At 47.1% G+C, this 19,552-nt stretch overlaps 1 protein-coding gene across 2 annotated transcripts; it reads left to right on the top strand.

Moving 5' to 3' along the window:
- Window positions 1-654: 654 nt before the first annotated feature.
- On the top strand, window positions 655-19,230 carry ATP1B4 (ATPase Na+/K+ transporting family member beta 4). 2 transcript variants are annotated; one of them, XM_039221465.1, is made up of 8 exons: window positions 655-717; window positions 5,269-5,533; window positions 10,163-10,291; window positions 10,565-10,669; window positions 14,697-14,893; window positions 15,556-15,612; window positions 18,237-18,332; window positions 19,069-19,230. In XM_039221465.1, the coding sequence occupies exons 1-8, from the start codon at window positions 655-657 to the stop codon at window positions 19,228-19,230; spliced, it is 1,074 nt and encodes a 357-aa protein (XP_039077396.1). The 2 variants fall into 2 exon arrangements, with proteins under 2 accessions (XP_039077396.1, XP_039077395.1); XM_039221464.1 differs by having other exon boundaries at window positions 5,269-5,545.
- Window positions 19,231-19,552: the final 322 nt, after the last annotated feature.

The following is a 19,552-nucleotide window of genomic DNA, read 5'->3' as shown; positions in this document are numbered from 1 at the left end:
AGACCCTCTTTGGGGAGGGGAGGGGCAAAGCAGGAGCCTGGCCTCTAAAATCAGAACACTTAATCCACATTTCAAGGGGCTCATGGGTTGACACAAATAAGGGATATTGTAGGTGGCTCGGTGTGTGTTGGGGGGGAGAGTGGGGAGAGCAAAGGGAATCTTTCCTGACACCCTAGATCCTTTTGCATGAGATCAGCTTTATGAAAAAAGAAAGTTATTCTTGGCCATGTCCCCTCACCCCCAACTCCCACCCACGCCCCACCCCCTGCACACTGATACTCAGCTCTCAATTGAGAAGAGCAAGACCTAAGCTTTCCATGGGGCCCGTAGTATCTCGGGTGCTAGAGGAGACCAGAGGGCGGGTAGAGGCATGAGGTGAGGGGGATGGGAATTGCTCATCCTCGTGACCCAGAATATCAACCCCCCCCTCCCTGTGATGATGAGCTTGCTTTTCCAGAAGGGCTTTCCTTTGATTCAGGGAATGGGCCAACCAATGAGAGAGGGGCATGTTAGATTATTTTGGGGAAGGGCTCATGCCAGGAGGGTTCACTTTTACTAGGCGCCCAGTGTTCCCAGCAACCAGTGTCTCCTGTACCAGCAGAAGCTCCGAACTCTCGCCCCCTTGCCTGCCGCGTCTTTGCCCACTGACCAGCCATGAGAAGGCAGCTCCGGTCCAGAAGGGCTCCGGCCTCTCCTTACGGTTATCGCTACAGACTTGTGAGTCCCAGGGAGCAACCTATTTTCGCTGTCCCTTGTTAGTGGGGTTGTGGGGTGCGTAGATCTTGGCTTATGGCTGCTTCTCAGCATGGGCAGGAACAGAGAGGTTTGTGCAAGCTTATAATTTCAAGACCAAGCAATGACTCCTGGCCCCTCACTGAACCCTACATTGCTGCACTGAAGGAGGAAGCCCCTCTTCCTGGGGAACAAAGATAAGGGAAGGGAAGGATGCCAGAGAAGAAGCAGCCTTCTAACACTGGGGGAAGGGGGAGTCTAGAATTTAAGCAGATTTTTGGGGTCTGAGAGTAGAGATTTCATCCCATAGCAGGAAATTCAGCCAGGGGAGAGGGGAAGGGGAAGAGGAAACTGCAGACACTGCCCACCCAGCTGTCTTGGTCCTTTTGGGTGGGAGCTTCTTAGGAACCCAGCTGCTCTTTTTCTAAAGCAGAAATTCCAAACTAGCGCTAAAGTCGCAGAATCGCAGCTAGGAGCTGGGAGTAATCTTAGACTTCATGTCTCCCGAAGCCCTCAGTATGGAAGGGAGGCTGCTGGAGCTCAGAGCACACGAGTGACCTGCAAGGTAGCAGGAGAGCCACAGTGAGAATGCAAGTTTCCCGGCTTCCAATCTTGTGCTCTCTCTATTATATGTGCCGTGTGCGACACCCTCACCCCCTGATCCTCCACCAATCATCGCCACCCTGCCTGCCACCCCACCCTGCCCAACACACACACACACACACGCACATGCGCAGGCACATGCACACGTGTACACACACGCCTCTCTCCAGTTGCCATTTATCTCCAGGGTGCATTACAGATTTCTTTGAATCCAGAGTTTCTTTGCATTTACTTTGCTATAAATCGTTAATATATGCCCCACGCAGTACTTTTTTGGGGGTGGGGGGAGTGTAGTCTGAAATCTCCCCTGGAGAGGGCTGTGATCAGAGCCCCAGGAGGAAACAAAGCTTAATCCATTTTTCTTTGGAAATGGCCGCTTATATAACCAGGGATTTAAGTAAAGACTGTCAACAGCCAGCAGAGGAAAACACGAATCCTTCTAACCCCCTATCAACCTACAGAGGGCTTCCCTTAACTTTTCAGCCACACCGTGTGGAAGCTTTCTTTTCCCATTTCCAAAGTCCCTCCCAGCTTTCAGAGTGGTCCTGATCTGCAGGGCATTTATAACTCTTCCTTCCCTGGCTTTTTTTCTAGGGAATGTTGCTAAAATGTTGTGGATAATTTTAATTCTCTGTCAAGTGCACCAGAGACATCCTTGATTTTAGATGCATCAGGGGATCTTCCTCTTTAGTAAGAGGAAGGATATTCCCTTTATAGGGAATACTTGATCAAATTTAAAAAGAAACTCTTTGACCGCAGTGAATAACCGTATGCTAATTTCCCATTTAAAAGCAACCAACCATTCAAATGTTGACGGGGTGTTACTCAATGCAGGGCACAAATTTATCCTTTGGGTCATACTGTTTGTTTATATGTTTTTATGTTTATATATTTAGAGTGCTCAAAATGGAGCCGCCCTCTGCCCTTCAGACTCTTCCCTTTTAGGGCAGCAGAATGGCCCCAGCACACACCCACCACTATATTCCACTTTAGGAAACTGACAAAAACAGACCCTCTCATCACCAAAGGCGTCCCTACAGGATTCTGTTAAACAGTTCACTGCACACAAGGGCCCCTCTTGCGCCATGTGAGGTTCTCCTCCACCTGGAAGCAGAGGGGAGGAAAAAAAGATATTTGAGGTTCCTGAGGCTCAGGCAGTGTGAGAGCCTTGGGGGAAATTAGCTCTGAGAAGATTAATTCTTCCCGGGAGGTTAAAGCTTTAATGACAAGCCGTCTTTAATGGGATTATCATGAAAGCTCATATCTACAAATAAGATCAGGCTGAGGCCAAGGCCAGCTGCCTCCTCCGTGGAGTGGAGGTGGAGGGCAGGCACACAGGCAACGTGGAGGGAAAAAGGAAGCTGTTCAGAAAATATAAAGGTGCTATAAATCCCTCCGCAATGAACTGTCGCACCTCAAATTCTCCGAAGTTCCCAGTCGCAGGAGGCCATGATGGCTACCCACCACAGTGCCCAGGGCTGCTGTGGTTAGGGTGGCAGGCTCTGTGAGAGCAGTTCCCCCAGGGTCCAGCATTTGTTCAGTACCCACCGGTCACCCAGCTGTGGGCTCCGCACTGTGGAGGGCCATCCAGGAGTTAGAAAATACTGACTCTGGGGACCCCTGGTGGGGGCTCAGTCAGTTAAGCGTCAGACTTCAGCCCAGGTCATGATCTCAGGGTCCATGAGTTCGATCCCCGCGTCGGGCTCTGTGCTGACAGCTCAGAGCCTGGAGCCTGCTTCAAGATTCTGTGTCTGCCTCTCTCTCTGCCCCTCCCTTGCTCTCTCACTCTCTCTCAAAAATAAGTAAATATTTTAAAAAATAAACAAAAATTAAAGAAAATACTGACTCTGCCCCCTGGGTGCTCAGAATTTAGTTTGGGAGGCCAGATGTGTACCTGTGTTCACACACAAGTGAAAGATTAAAGAACATTTATTCATTCAATACTGAGTCCATGTTAGAGTCAGAAATCCTTGATTATGAGCACCTCCAATCTCTTGGGAACACAGAATCTAACACATTATTGTGGTCCACAAATCTGTTACCCACCTCTAGGCACTTGTCCTCGGTGTGACAGAGGAGAAACGTCATCGTCCAGGGTAGCAAGACATAGGTTCTGAGATTGTCAACTCTATCACACACTTGCTGTGTGGCTTTAGCTACATCCAGTCCCCTCTCTGGGCCTCTGATGGACAAGGGGATCTTCAAGGTCCCCGTCAATCCTGATACAGGGTATGAGACGAAGCTGTCCATTTGAACAAATCAGAGAGCAATTCAAGAGTGCTTATAATCAGGAGCTAGACAGCGCCAGGCAGACTGAATGCCAAGAGCAGAGCCTTGTCATTCTGTGTCACTTTTACTGATTCTGAACAATCTGATTTTCCGAGTCCCCACCCCCCTGCCCCCTGCAACTAATGGCAGCATTTTTAGCTGAGTGTCCTCTAAATGGCCCTTGAGGAATCAGTCAGGGAGGGGGCGGCATGGAGCCCCTGGCCTCTATCATTTGACACATCCAACCCCAACAGGTGCACGGGCCCAACCACCCTTCAGATTTGGACGGCAAGAGAGAAGGGAGGGTGGCCTCATTTTCTGCTGCCGCAGTGAGCTTGGCAGAGCCACAGAGAGCAAAGATCCAACTCTCCCGCCCATGGCTGGGAGGCATTTGAAATACCGTTGGTGACGTCTGGGTCTCTCTCTTTTTTTTGTTTTTTGTTTTTTGTTTAATTTTCTTAGAACCACTCAGAGAAGATTAAAATTTCAGATCTCAATGGCTGCAATCAGTCAATCAACAAATATGTGCTGAGCACTTCACGAAGTGCCCAGATTTTTGCCTAGGGGTATGGGGTGCGGGGGTGGGGGGTGGGGGAGACCAAGGAAGTATCCATTGAAGATCTGACCCTCAGGTAGTCTATGTTCAACCAGCTTAAGGCAGGAAGAGGTTCCAGCTCAGGCAACAGTCAGAGAAGCAACAAATAAACCCTTACGTTCTTCTGCTGGGAAGGGAGTCTAAGTTTTGGGGATGGGCACAGCAGCTGGCCTGTCCTCCTGCTGTCCTGTCCGAGGCTACTTTTTGGCATAACTTGGGTTGGTAAGGTTGAGCATCCGCAAGGGTACAGGATTGAGAGTAGAGCTGGCTTAGACTCAGAATTTGCCATCACGACTCAAGTGTCTAAAATGACTCCATCCTTGGGGTGCCTGGCTGGTGCAGGGGGAGCATGCCATTCTTGAGCTTGGGGTTGTGAGTTCGAGTCCCATGTTGTATGCAGAGATGACTTAAAAATAAAAATCTTAAAAAATAAATTAAAAATACAACAAATAAATAAAAGGACTCCCTCCTCCAGTGTTGAACTCAGCTCCGCCCTGAAAACCCAGACAAAGTGAAGCGGGAGGCCGAGGCCCCAGGACAGAGTAGTGACATAAGTAGTCCTAGGGGAAGCGCCCAAAGGTGTGAAGGTGAGAATAAAACTTACACCTCTGCGGAAAGAATATTGGGTCAAAAATGGGCCAGAGAAGGAATATTTCCTCCCAATGAACAGAGAGAAGGAAAACGTGCCTCTGTAACAACAGATATGTGAATGGGGGAAGTGGAAATTCAAAACATCTCCAAATATTGAATCATTTTCCATTTATTTTTTTTAATTTTTAAAACAGTTTAAACATTTTAAAGCTTATTTATTTATTCTAAAAGAGAAAGTGAGCAGGGAGGGGCAGAGAGAGAGAATCCCAAGCAGGCTCCGTGGAGCCAGTGCAGAACCCAGCACAGGGCTCAAACTCATAAACTGTGAGATAATGACCTGAGTGGATGTCCAGAGTCAGACGCTTAACCAACTGAACCACAAGGTGCCCTGTTTTCCATTTCTTTTCGGCTGGTAGGATGTGCCACTGGAAGTTTTTTGTTTTTTTCACAAAGGGGATTGTGTTTTGTGACCATTCCAGGACGATCAGGATGAGGTGAACCAGAACTACTTGGCAGATGAAGAGGAAGAAGCTGAAGAAGAGGCTCGTGGGATGGTGGTGCCCGATTTGGAGGAGGAGGAGGAGGAGGAAGAAGGACAGGAGGCAGAAGAGGAGGAGATAGAAGAGGAAAAGGAGGAGGAAGAGGGTCAGGGTCCACCAACAGGCAATGCCTGGTGGCAGAAATTGCAGACCGTAAGCGAATACCTGTGGGACCCGGAGAAAAGGATGTCTCTGGCCCGAACAGGTCAGAGTTGGAGTAAGTCCCAGTCGTCCCCATGCCCCAGTCGGGTGTCCTTTGCTTTTGGCTTGGTGTCCAGGACTCCTTTACCACACGTTGGATGGGCTTGTCTGCAAACTTCTCTTAGATTTCATGTAAAGGGCTCAGTGCCTATGGTCATGCCTGGATGTGGGCAGGTCCCGTCAGAAGAAACTCCAAGTAGGTAAACACACTAGTTTGTGGAGCTGAAATCCAATGATGGGCTCAACTTCATTCACGATGCAGAGAGAAAGGATGAGTTGAAAAAGCACAGATTTTTTTTAAAGTCCCAGCTCTGTCACTATCTGTGTGACTGCGGGTTCATCATCCACCCTCTCTGAGCCTCCATTTCCTCACCTGCCAAATGAAGGAAGTGATCCCTACCTTGTCTCTCTCACTTGATTGGCCCAAGGCTCCAATGAGATGTTAAAATTGGAAAGTTGAAGGTGCGGTTGACCGTTGAACAACACAGGTTTGACCTGCGCGGGTCCACGCAGGGCTATTTTTGTTTTTGTTTTTGTGTTTTCCGAGAAGTACAGGCCAGCACTGTAAATGCATTTTCCCTTTGTTAAGATTTTCTTTCCTCTAGCTTACTTTATTGGAAGAAGACAGTATATAACACAGGTAGCATACAAAATAGGTGTTAATTGACTACCGATGTTATTGGTAAGGCATCTGGTCAACATGAGACTCTTAGTAGTAAAGGTTTTGGGGAGAGTCAAAAGCCATACACAGATTTTCGACTGCATGGGACTACTGCCCCTGACCCCACATTGTTCAACTGTACTGCACAGAAGATCATTTCTAGGACATGAGCCCCAAGTCCCTGCTGACTTGACCAAGGGTTTATAAGATCTCATCATTTCACCTAGTGATGTTAGAGAAGGAAAGCCAGGATGCCCGCCCTGGGCCCCAGCCTGTGGGTGCCTTGTGCTCCCATGGAGCTTTCCACAGAGAAATCAGGTTTAAAGGGATCGTTTCCAGCGATGAAGGCTGAGCCCCTGTCATGCTTGATCAACATCAGAATTGCATTTCTTAGCTTTTTGTCTCTGCACCACACACTGCCACCGCTTGCATCTCACAGCTTCCCCAGGCTCCTCTTCCAGGGCCCTACTCACCTCTTGAACTATGAATGCTGAGCCTTCTCGGGAGATTTAGCCTGGGGTAAAATTCACACTTGCCACACTCTCAGCCCAGAAACAGGACTGTTGCTGGTTTGGAACTCAGTTAACCCACAGAAGAGCAAAATAGATGACTCTGCAGATGAAATGAGTCCCCTAGCACCCAGGGTCTAGGTTGCTAGATGGTCATGTCTTCTAAAGGCCCCTCTGGCTGAGAATTCTCTCCCTCCTCCTTCACATTTCTAATTCAGCTCGGTTCTGCCAGCCTTCCTTCCTGGAATCAGGAATAGCAGGTGTGGCACTCTGAGCCACACCCACCTCCCTTCACCCCTCCTCAGTTCCCAGCCCCACCCCTGCCCACCCCTCAAACTCTCAACTGGAACAAATGTGCCATTCAAGGAACATTCCAACATTCTGGAAGCTGCAGACAAATGCTGGACCCTCACTCGAAAGAGGGCACAGCTGTTTCTCCTTTGCCTAAAGAAGACTGGAAAAACAGGCTGTGAAGTGCAAGTGTGATTCTGGGAGAGGGAGCCGTGCTTGAACCCCTCAACAGCCAGCCTTTGGAACTTCACCAGATGAGCTGATCCAAACTGCTCCTGTGGAGGATAACCCACAGGCCAAGAAAGAGTGATGAGGGAGAAAGTTTCAAGTGCCCAGGGAAGATAATGGGTGGTGGGGACTCTGCATGGCAGGCCAGATCCAGGCCTTTGGACAGCAGGACAGGAGAGTCCGGGAACTCAGGCTTCTGCTATTGGGCTCCGCCTGGGCCATGGGCAAATGGTGATGTTCATGCCCAGACCACCAAGCATATGCTTTGCTGTCTTCTTGCTTGAAAACTAGATGCCCACCTGAGCATTTACTAACCCTATCCCAGCCTGCACATCAACATGACCAACATATTCACTCAGCCTAGGATTATATTCTGGGTTTTTCCTTTGGTAGCTGGGCAACCTCTGTTTTTAGGAACTATATGTTATTTTATTGGATACTGACAAGAACCGTATGAGGTAGTAATATTATTATCCCCATTTTACAGATGCAGAAACTGAGGCTTAGAGAGGGTAAGTAACTTATCTAAAGTCCCGCAGTCAATAAGTGGCAGCACTGGGATTCAAACCCAGGTCAGATGAGCATGGGGGTTCATTCTCTTGCCAGAACACCACAGTCTTCGTGAACTGTAGTGATGAGCAAGGCCCTGATGGGTAGGGTCTCAGGTGTTTTTGATGGGATGTTTTGGTGGGAGGGGTAAAGAATCCGGATCACCAGAACCTACTGTATCCAAGATATCCACGTCTATACAGGCTTGGGGAAAGCATTCAGGCGAGAATCCTGGATTACCTAGAGGAGTGGCCCAAGTAAAACTTGGACATCCAGAGCAGAAAAAGTTGGAGGGACCAATGGGCTCTGTTGGGTATGGTGCTTGGTTTTCCTTGGTGCGGACAAGGGTGGGTGGGCAGGAAGCTGTGTTAGCTTAGCCTATGGCAGACTTCAGTGCACAGACTCCTGGGAAAGGCTCAGGGGACTCACAGCTAGTGCCATCGTCCCATCTACAGCTTCCTAGCCACACATCCTAGGCAAGACAGAAGCTTACTTTCACGGGAATGTACCTGTATTCTATTGCTTTCCCTTCGTTCATGAAACTGAGTCTTCTAGTCCCCCAGGATGGTCCAGCCATTGGCCCATTCCCAGGATGGGGATGGGGGTTGAGGAATGGAGACGAAGACACAGGGCACATGCCATTAGGGCAGCCAATGGACAGTAGCCCAGTATCACACAGGTGCTACCCTGTCCTCTCCAGGGACTCCAGCTGAATCCATGCGCTTATGTCCCCGTTCTACTTCAGTTCATCTTATAAAACATCAAGGTTCCATTTCCAGTTGGGTTACTAAGGATCTATGTACTCTCTTCCTCTCTACTCCCCCTCTTTTCTTTTCTTTTTTTTTTTTTTTTGGTTAATTTTATCTGGTTCATGGTTCGATTTAAAAATTAATATTTGGATTCAGTTTTGGGTACAGCAAAGTTACGTGATGTGCTCCAAGTTTCTGGTTCATGATTCAGTTCAAATCTGTAGTTCCAACATCATGTCACTGCTATGAGCAGAACCATAGCTGGGAGAGCCCCAAGGAGACTTGAAAAGAGCTTCTCAGCTGCAGTCTCATGCTCATTCACCTCACTGGGGGCTGCCTTGACTGGGGGCAAACCTAATCCCAATACCGGCCACAGAGGAGGGATTCACACAACTGTGCTTCTGGTCCTACAGCAATAATAATATTAATAATAACAATGGTGAGGGCTGCCATTTAAAGAGCACTGGGTAGGGGCACCTGGGTGGCTCAGTCAGTTAAGCATCATGGTTCGGCTTAGGTCATGATCTCATGGTTTGTGGGTTCGACCCCCACATAGAGCTCTGTTCTGACAGCTCAGAGCCTACAGCCTGCTTCAAATTCTGTGTCCCCCTCTCTCCCTCTGCTCTTCCCCCACTCATGCTCTGTCTCTCTCTCAAAAATAAATAAACATTAAAAAAAATAAAGAGCACTGGGTATCTGCTAGGCTCTGTGCTCTGCTATTTATATGCATCTTTCAATGCTAAGAAGTAAGCACTGTTACTGTCCTCGTTTTACAGACAAGGAAATTGAGGCCCAGGGAGGTGAACGGCATGTCCAAGGCTAAACAGCTAGGAAATGGTCAGGTCAGGATAGGATGTAAGGAAAAGCAGAATTTCAGGTATTGTTAGGCATGTAGATCAGTCTATGAGGTTAGGTGCTGAACTTATTCCCGTTTTACCTGTGAGGAGTTGGAGTTACAGAGAGGTTCTGTCCGATGCCCAGGTTCACAGGTATCGCTTTGAGGTAGCAAGTGTCAGTCAGTAAGTACAGTTTCTTCCTCCTTCCCTTCCCGTCCTTGTTCCTTTTGAAAAGCCGAGCCACTTAAACATTTGCTAAACATGCGTAAGATTTGAAACAAGAAGGGTGAAGCCTCACTTTGCCTTGATTAGAGGCAAGTCCAATGGAAATTAATCAAAAGTTTGAATTATAGGCTATGTGAAAAGAAAAGCTGTTTTCATCACTTGCAAATACATATAATCACTGGAACCAAGCTGCTAGGACTCTTCAGGGCACCTGCTTTAATGACTAGCGAAGAACGATTTATACTTAGGACATCAACAGTTGCCCAGAGGACTCCCAAGCAATTTGCCCTCTGCAGTACATTCAACTCTGTGATCTTGCCCATGGTCGTTGTCTGCTCAGCAAGCCCTTCCATCGGAGATGCTGTAAAGGTACACTGTGATCAGGCCTCTGACACAATTCGCACGAACTCCAAATTGGTGACATCTGAATAAGCCAAGGACATACTGAATCTGGGGAATATGAAACAAACAAACAAACAAAAAGCCATCCCAATGTGTTTAGGTTGGTTCTGGCTCACGAGTTTGAGTGAGGAGTCGGGGTCTGTTGGCAAGCACTGACCACTCCCCTCTCTGATTGTTCTGCAGGCCTGATCTTAGTCATTTACTTCTTCTTCTATGCCTCCCTGGCTGCTGTGATCACCCTCTGCATGTACACACTATTTCTGACCATCAGTCCTTACATGCCGACCTTCACTGAGAGGGTGAAGCCTCCTGGTGAGTGCCCAAGTGCCCTGTGCTATCCGAACTTGCTGGACAGAAACCTGCCTCCACAGCATGCTCAGCCTCAATTAACTTTGGCTCTTCCTGGTAATGACTTAGGGATTCAATTATTAAGAGTAAAAGTAAAACGGTATTTGGCAAATTACAGTCCTTTTTACTTTGATTGCCTGGGGGTGGGGGGAGGGTGTAAAGGTTTCATGGAAATCAATACAAAAAAAGTTATCCCAAGAATGGGTTAATATATCCAAGACCTGTTTTCATTGCCAGGAGTCATGATCAGACCCTTCGCCCATAGCCTTAACTTCAACTTCAACGTTTCTGAACCTGACACCTGGCAGCATTATGTCATTAGCCTAAATGGCTTTCTCCAGGGTAAGTAAGTTCTTCTGAAGGGGGGACATCTCCTTGGAAAGATGATGGGGTGGGGATTCAAAATTCACGATTCACCAGAAATCACACTCTTAGAAACCCCAGCCCATCCTGGTTTTTCCTTACCTTGCATTCCCCTCAGCGACTGCACATACAGTCAAAACCGCTCTCCTTTGAGATCGTATGTTGCCTTGAAAGCATATAAGCCAACTCTCCAGCACTCTGCTAAGTTCATTGGGGCAGAGACCTTCTTTTCTTTTCTTGAACAGTCTAGGGCACCTAGTTATGTCCTGGGCACATCCAGGTGGCGTAATAATGAAAGATAATTCGAGATGGGAGTAATGTTGAGAAAAGAAGGGTGTTTTCCTGAACGAGAAGACCCCTGCCCCCTCTACTTTCCCAAGGGAAGGGAATTCATTTCTTGGAGATCGGCCATCTTGAAGGAAGAGAGCAAGGGTCTCCGTTTAATAACATCCCAACAGGGAGTTAGAGGAAGAATCTCTCTGGGTGACAGTCACTCCAGTATTTTGATAACAAGTGTTTTCAAGATGGCTATGTCTATAGCATCATCAGATTCACTTCTGGGGACAAATGAGTGGTTTTTTGGAGAAGCCCTTCCAAAGTGTGAAAACTGAGGTAGCAATTTGGTGAAGGTTCAACACAGAGCACACAGACTGTTATTGACCAGCTATCAAAGAGGAGCCCTGGTGGGTTTAGCTTGCTGCACCAATTATTTGTGGCAAAAAGCCAGTTGGATCGGTCTGGTTGTCCCTTCCTGGCCAAAGCAGGTAGGGATAGGGAGTGGTAGAATGTGCACTGAATTAGGAGAAAACCAATCTTTTATGTGGTGGGAAATGTTATGTACATGCATAAATTTTGTCATTTAACCTTCACTCTGCATAGCAGAATCTAGAGTCTCCAGTTTACAAAAGGGGAAGCAAAGGGAGACCTGTGTGGCTCAGTGGGTTAAGCGTCCAACTTCGGCTCAGGTCATGATCTTGCAGTCTGGTCCGTGAGTTCAAGCCTTCCATTGGGCTCTGTACTGATAGCTCAGAGCCTGAAGCCTTGTCTGGATTTCTCTCTCTCTCTCTCTCTCTCTCTGCCCCTCCCCTGTTCCCTCTCTCTCTTTCTCTCAAAAAGAAACAAACATTAAAAAAATTTTTTTTAAAGAAAAAGGAAATAACGTGATAAAAAGTCTTCTGGCAGCTGAACCAGTGTTTAAACCCGCATCCGTGGTTTTGACTCCCTTGCTACTCAAAGTTTGATCCAGGACCCGCAGCACCGGCATCACCTGGGGATTTGCTGCAGAGCCAGGCTCTCAGGCCCCGCCCCAGACCTGTTGGATCAGGATCTACACTTGAACAAGATCCACAGGTGATCTGTATGAACTTTAAAGATTGAGAAATACTGCTTTTCATAATTCTTTGCTGCTGCCTTATGACCAGGAGTTAGAAACTCAGCTTCATGCTCAGTGTCATTTTGGATAAGTCTGAGTTTCAGATCTTGCGCTTGTAAAATGAGGGTGGCTGGTTCCTCTCTGAGTCCAATAGAGCTCCTTTCTGAGCTCAAAAAAAATGTTTTGGGCATCTTAGCCAGTGCAATATCTTCTTTTCTTTTGAAATGCTTGTAAGATATCGCAAGTGTGTTGCCAGAGTCTCTGCTGAGGAAATCCCCCCGAGAAGCTAATAGATGGAGAAATACCAGTTCCGACCTGAGGACAGAGATGGAGAACATTAGGGAAAGCATTGGGTTTTTAGTTCCTAAGGGTAGATAACATGCCCTACTTAAAAGGGACACATCTCTGAAATAGACATCCCAGAGTATCGATTTCATTCCCAGGAGGACTGGGATTTTGCAACAAAGGTCATGCCCATGTCACATTATTTTTAATGGAACTACCTCAAGAGGAACAATAAGCATGTGATTGGAGCTTCTATTTAGAAACTTATTATTTGAACATAGTACTTGTTCTAAAAAAAAAAAAAGATTAAAACAAAACCTTGAATCTAATGTAGCTTTGTCAAAGGCAAAATAAAGGCTTAACCATAATTGGAATAGATTTTTAAATTCCCAGTTGCTCCTTAATAATATTAAACCCAAGTCACAACCTGTCCAGATGAAAACCCAGCAGGACATTTGAAGTTTTACCACAAGTAGATCACAGGTACACAGTCTCTTCTGAAAAACAAGACTACTGGAGGGGTACCTGGGTGGTTCAGTCGGTTAAGCATCAGAATTCAGCTCAGGTCATGATCTCACAGTTTGTGGGTTCGAGCCCTGTGTCGGGCTCTGCACTGGCAGTGTGGAGCCTGCCTGGGATTCTCTCTCTCCCTCTCTCACTCTGCCCCCTCCTCTACTTGCACTTGCACTTTGTCTCTCAAGAATAAAAAATAAATCTTAAAAAAAAAACAAACTAAGCTACTGGGAACATGAGTGTGAAGAAGCTGGATCTAACAGGACTAACTGGACTCCATCATTTAAAACTAAACTGGAAATAATGCAGTAATTTCCAAAGCCCAGTTCCATGGCATCAGGTAGGCCAAAGAGTGAGCTCACAAACAGCCCCTTTTAGCTCCCTCCCTAATGTGTATGCCTTGCACACATGTTATGTTCCATCCAATGTAAAGGGACATGAACTACTCAGTGCCTCAATAGATAAGATCTTACCCTCTCAGTGGAGACGCTATGGTTATTGTTGGTTTTTGTCTTTCTTTTTCTTTTCTGAAAGTTTATTTACTTTGAGAGAGAGTGTGCGTGTGCTAGGGGCACAGAGAGGAGAGAGAGGGAGAGACAGAATCCCAAGGAGGCCCCTCTGTCAGTGCAGAGCGCCACGGGGGCTCTAACTCATGAACCGAAATCAAGAGTCCAATGCTGGGGCACCTGGATGGTTCAGTCTGTTAAGCGTGTGACTTTGGCTCAGGTCATGAGCTCACAGATCTTGAGTTCGAGCCTCGCATTGTGCTCTGTGCTGACAGCTCAGAGCCTGGACCCTGCTTTGGATTCTGTGTCTCCCTGTCTCTCTGCCCCTCCCCTGTTCATGCTCTGTCTTTCTCTCAAAAATAACTAAACACAAAACAATTTTTAAAAAGAAAGAGTCTGGGGGCGCCTGGGTGGCTCAGTCGGTTAAGCGTCCGACTTTCGCATAGGTCATGATCTCGCAGTTCGTGGGTTCGAGCCCCGCGTCGGGCTCTGTGCTGACTGCCAGCTCGGAGCCTGGAGCCTGTTTCAGTCTGTGACTCCCTCTCTCTCTGACCCTCCCTGCCCACGCTGTCTCTCTCTCTCTCTCTCTCTCTCCTAGAAATAAATAAAACATTTAAAAATAAATAAAAAGAAATAAAAAGAGTCTGATGCTTAACCGACTGAGCCACCCAGAGGCCCCTGATTTGTGTCCTGCAACCTAAGCTATTTTGCAGTGCTAACTTCCCTCTGTAAGGGATGTTATCTCTTGTTCTTCCTCCCTCTCTTCTTCCTCTCCTTTCCTCCTGTCCCACAACACACACGTCTCATCCTCTTGCACCAGGTGCGTCTTATGGACCTCAAAGGGAGATGGTTCCCAGATTGAACTTAAAGAGAGTTAACCCAAGAGCTTCGCTCCCTTATATAAGCCATGCCATGCCATGATTCAGTCCCTCTTCCAAGATCTGTCCACTGTGTGCCTATTCCTCTTCCCGAAGAAGAGGCTGTCCTCCAAGTTTATACTTTGCCATAGCTGAAAAGAAATAATGAAGAATAGAGAGAAGTTATAAGGTGACCGATACATGACCCAGAGGTAGATATTCCAAAGTTCTGAGGCAATGAAAAGCAATCAGAGTGGGCCGAGGGGACTAGCCCAAAAGGCTTCCTGGAGAGATGTTGCTGATGAAAGTCCCCGGGGAACGGATGCCTGCTCACAGAGCCTGGGCCAGACTGGCCTTTCAGAGGCACACCAGCAAGTTGGAGAAAGGAAACTAGGGGAGGGCTACTGAAAGCATGGCCTTCCCCTGTAGCACCCATCTAATGCGACCCTTTGCCACCCACGCACATGCTCTAGGTTACAATGACAGTCTTCAAGAGGAAATGAATGTGGATTGTCCCCCGGGGCAGTACTTCATCCAAGATGGCAACGAGGATGAAGACAAGAAGGCCTGCCAGTTTAAGCGCTCTTTCCTGAAGAACTGCTCTGGCTTGGAGGACCCTACTTTTGGCTACTCTACTGGACAGCCCTGCATCCTTCTGAAGATGAACCGGGTATATTGGCCCTTGATACTCCAGCGATGATGAGTGGATGAGCTGGGTAGGAGGGCTCTGGCCACTCCATTTCTCTTGGGCTCTGTCTTCACACATGGCAAGTTTGGCCATTTTTACTGACAACATCAGTAATACAAACAACTGGACCAACCTATCAAGCAATAATAGCTTTTTCTCCCTGAACACTTCCTATTTCCGCTTATCTCCCCCACCCCCAACCTGCCCTTTGATGCCCTCTATCAGTAGTAATGAGGTCTTGAGCTGTTTGGAACAGGGGACTGACATGATGTGGGGGGACAATTCTTATATAAGAAATTCATTTTCCTCCTCTCCTGCCATGCCTTAGGTGGGGCAGAGCCTTACCCAGGCACACCCCTCTTAAAACCAGAAATGTCTTTACATCTTCAGGATTATCTTGCTGCAATTACCATCGTATGAACATCAGTCACAAACACAACTAGGGGCAAGCCAAGCTGCGCAGTTCTGAAGATATTTTGCATTCTTTGCTTTCTGTAACATTCCTGAGAGGGCAAAATAGACAAACTTTATGTCTAAGGAAGGGATGGCTTAAGGGCGATTAAGAAAAGCCCCATTTTTTATTGTCAGATCTGTTGTGTGTGTGTGTGTGTGTATATAAACAACGCTGGTTTTTCTTTCGATAGATTGTAGGCTTCCGTCCTGAGCTTGGAGATCCTGTGAAGGTTTCCTGCAAAGTTCAGGTAAAGTGCCTTTTTTTTTTTTAAGTTTATTTATTCATTTTGGGAGAGAGAGCATGTGCGGGACAGGGGCAGCAAGAGAGGGAGACAGAGAATCCCGAGCAGGCTCTGCACTGTCAGCACAGAGCCTGATGCGGGGCTCGATCTCACGAACGAACCTCGAGATCATGACCTGAGCCAAAGTCAGACGTTTAACCTTAACTGACTGGGCCAACCGGGTGCCCCTAAGGTGCCTTGTTGAATAGGTACTGTTAGCACATCTATTTTATGCAAAAAGATGGTTCATCCCTTCAAGGGCTTCACTGTGGAAGATTGGCTGTGGGTTAGGGAAAGTGTTAATCTTTTCATAACTACCTCCCTTTAGTACCTTCAGGCCTCCCTCCTGCCAGAAAGCGTTCAATTTATGTGTGCTTGTGTGTGTAGCGTGGGCGCGCGTGTGTGTGTGTGTGTGTGTATGTGTGTGTGTGCTGATATATACCTGTGAAAGCCAAAGAATGAGCCTCAGCTAAGGGCCACAGCAGGGAACGACAATGTGCCACGTCATTAATTGGAATTCTGTTTACACTTTTGCTTTTACCTCTAATTACTTGTTTCTTTGACCTAAACAAACAGCTTTCATTAGAGTCATTAGTCCTTGCTTTTAAAACAGAATTTCACTTTTTGCAGCAATGACCAGTGGCGCTGGGTGTTGCAATAACAAATGACTACAAGGGAAGTAGAAAAAGAACTCCATTAATATGCTAATTAACTGTCCTTCGAGGGACCATTAACTCCTATCTCATCTGCGCCAATTAGCTCCTTTGTAGGAAATGGCCCTAGATCTTGGTTTTGCTTCTCAGACCGGAAGCAGTCGCTCCCTCCGATTTCATAACATCGACTGCACCCGCAGCCCTGGACAGTTGCAGGAGCTGATGTGTGAAGTCAGATAATCCCATTCTCAGTACTAGAGACACAGTTCAAAGCTCCAGGTTGGACGGTGGCAGATCAGAAAGCAGCAGAAGGCAGCATGTATTCAGCAAGAACTTATCGATCACTTGTAATATACCAGGTACTTTGCTAGGTGCTGGGGGTGCCAAGATAAATATGACTCTGTCTCCGAAGTCAGGGCAATCGCATATTACAGCTGCCGTGGGGAAATTGAAGAGGGAAAGTTTAGTTCCACATGGGAGGTGGTGACACTGAAGATGAGGGTTTTTTTTTTTTAGTTTATTTATTTATTTATTTTGAGAAAGTGCAAGCAGGGCAGGGGCAGAGAGAGAGGGAGAGAGAATCCCAATGTGGGGCTTGAATTCACGAACCATGAGATCATGACCTGAGCCAAAGTCAAGAGTTGGACGCTTAACAGATCGAGCTACCCAGGCACCCCTGCAGATGAGTTTTGAAAGGTCAGGCAGGGGTTTGCTGGGTGAACAAGGTAGGAAGGACATTCATTCTGTGGACACATACATGAGTATGTGTAAATACACACACTTGTGAGCTGTGACTACAAACTATTGGAGCTGATTCCACAGACTACACACCAAAAAATGAATTTCATTGCTTTTTAGAAGAATGTGTAACTAAATCACAAAGACTAACTCAGTCCTAAACTAGCCTATTAAGTGGATTGAATCTTGTTTATGGTTCCCTAGTGGAAGCCATTTATTTTTCAACTTACACGGACTCTTGCTGAGAATTGTCCTTTAAAAAGAAAACAAGAAATATTAAGTCTTTATACATTGTATAGTAATCAATATGGGTCGAAATTCACATCCACTTGTGGAAATCAAGCAGGATAAGGTAATTACTAGAATGAATTAAGGCTTATACTATGAACGATTACACTATATTGACAGAAGTAATCACATGAATCCCGTGAGTTATGTGCTGGTGGTGATGCACTGTTTGTCCCTTATCAGTCCCCAGACCTCTGCTATTTAGGGCAAGCCTAAGGCATAAGCAGGAGGGTCAGTCCCCTACCTGACATGTTATGATGACGGTAGACTTGTTTATTTAATCATTTCCTGCACGGCTCCCCTCTTGCTTATCATCCTGACATCCTGCTGTACTTAAGCAGAGAATGTGGTCAGAGACATGAATTTAGGTGGGCCAGACTCTGGGCTGTGTCCCTATGCGTCAGGTCCCCTATGCGTCAGGTCCCTGTGCACCTGGTGTGCCATCCCATAGAACCAAGCCCACGGTGTACAAGTCATCGTGCAGTAGGATCATCTAGACATGCTCTAACTTAAGCCTGCCTCAAGGTCCAAGACCAGGTGCCAGGCCCAGTATGAGTTCTTTAGAGAGGGCCTGGCATGGTAGGCTCTTTTGCCGGAGCAGCAGCAGCTAGGGCAAGCCCTTCGGAGCCCTCTGGCTGGGTCCCCTAGGAGCCAGAGCAGAACCGTATGGAGCACCTTGGGCCTCCCCAGTCCAGGCCTTCCATTCAGTAGTCTCTGAACTGAAAACCAAAGCACAAACTCTTTCTGGAAATACTCTGGGGTAAGCTATGGCCTGTTCTGCTTTCATGAGTCTTCCTGGGACAGTTGGTTGTGGGTCACACCGTGATTTCACCTGGGGCACAGGCCACTTGAGCTCAGGCTCTAACCCACTGAGGGAACCAGCATCCCACATATACCTGCTCTTACTTACAGAGAGGTGATGAAAATGACATCCGATCCATCAATTACTACCCAGAATCGGCTTCTTTTGACCTTCGCTACTACCCTTACTATGGCAAACTGACTCACGTAAGCCTGTATCCTTTTCAGTCTTTGCTGTTGGAAAGGGCTCAGAGATAAAGGAAGGGCTGTCTGGTATCTACGAGAGTTAGGAGGCAGCGTGTAGTAACAGCGGGAAGAATAGCTGCCGGCCAAGACCAGCAGCCTCTCTACCAATTCCCAGTACAACCACTGCTTTCCGTATCTGAAGGAATCTCAGATGTGGTCTGGTCTAACTCCTTCAGTTTACAGATGGAGAAATTAGGGTTCAGAGAGAGACACAGACTTGTCCAACACACATTGCTAATTTGAGCTGAGCTGGAAGCAGACAAATCACTGTTGTTGCGCTCAGCTGTGCCTAAATAATCACACTTGCTTGCTCCTCCCAGTTGAAGCCTCCGGGCAGTGGTTGTGGGTCATACAGTGAGGCTTCATCTCTGGCACAGCGGTTTGAAAGATACTAGTTCTGCTTTGACTTATGGTCTGATATCCAGGAAATCATATCACACAGAGGCAGAATTGGTTTTCCCCAGAAGACAGTCAGACATCTGACAGTGACTTACAAGAGAAATGTGTGATTCTCCCAGAGCAGAGCGAGCATGTCATTGGCTTTAGCTATCTGTGACTTGGCATCATGGGGTTTACTCGGTTCCCTTTGCAAAGGGTTATCCCATCCTGCACTGAATATCCAATCCCTTCCATCCTGTGACCCACCCCCGTTCCGTCCTCTCCTCACACTTAGGATTCATTGTTCTTCCGCCTACAGGTTAACTACACCTCCCCACTGGTGGCCATGCACTTTACAGACGTGGTGAAGAACCAGGCGGTGCCTGTGCAGTGCCAACTGAAGGGCAAGGGCATCATAAATGATGTCATCAACGATCGTTTTGTGGGGAGAGTAATCTTTACTCTGAACATAGAAACCTAAGAACTTCAAGGGCCACTCCCACTAGTTCTGTTTCTGTTCTATTTCATGGACCCCTGGTAGTTCCTGAATTCTTTTTCTTCAATCAGGACACAGCCAGATGGACACCTGAGACAGCAGATCATCTTTCCTTGCCTTTGACATATGTATAAAATGACATTGTGGCATTGATTTTTTAAAGGTAGTCTCTCCTGATGACAAATAGATTCTATCAATTTCCTCCCCCCTACACACACACTTAAAATGAAAACCCGTTCCTGCTGCTACAAGTCTCTCACCATAGTGTAAACATAGTGTCTGATAAAATTCACAAGGGCCATGAAGG

This window comes from Hyaena hyaena, unplaced genomic scaffold (genome assembly GCF_003009895.1).
Source record: "Hyaena hyaena isolate Hyena2069 unplaced genomic scaffold, ASM300989v1 scaffold_986, whole genome shotgun sequence".
In the NCBI taxonomy this organism is placed as follows: domain Eukaryota; kingdom Metazoa; phylum Chordata; class Mammalia; order Carnivora; family Hyaenidae; genus Hyaena; species Hyaena hyaena.
This window is presented reverse-complemented; position numbering and strand designations above follow the sequence as displayed.

What these genes read in the sequence shown, in the direction of transcription:
- ATP1B4 (XM_039221464.1), top strand. Translation starts at nt 655, where the DNA reads ATGAGAAGGCAGCTCCGGTCCAGAAGGGCTCCGGCCTCTCCTTACGGT. An exon ending in ACGGTTATCGCTACAGACTT is followed by an intron (nt 718 to 5,268) that starts GTGAGTCCCAGG and finishes TGACCATTCCAG; the next exon opens with GACGATCAGGATGAGGTGAA. An exon ending in CCTAAATGGCTTTCTCCAGG is followed by an intron (nt 10,670 to 14,696) that starts GTAAGTAAGTTC and finishes CACATGCTCTAG; the next exon opens with GTTACAATGACAGTCTTCAA.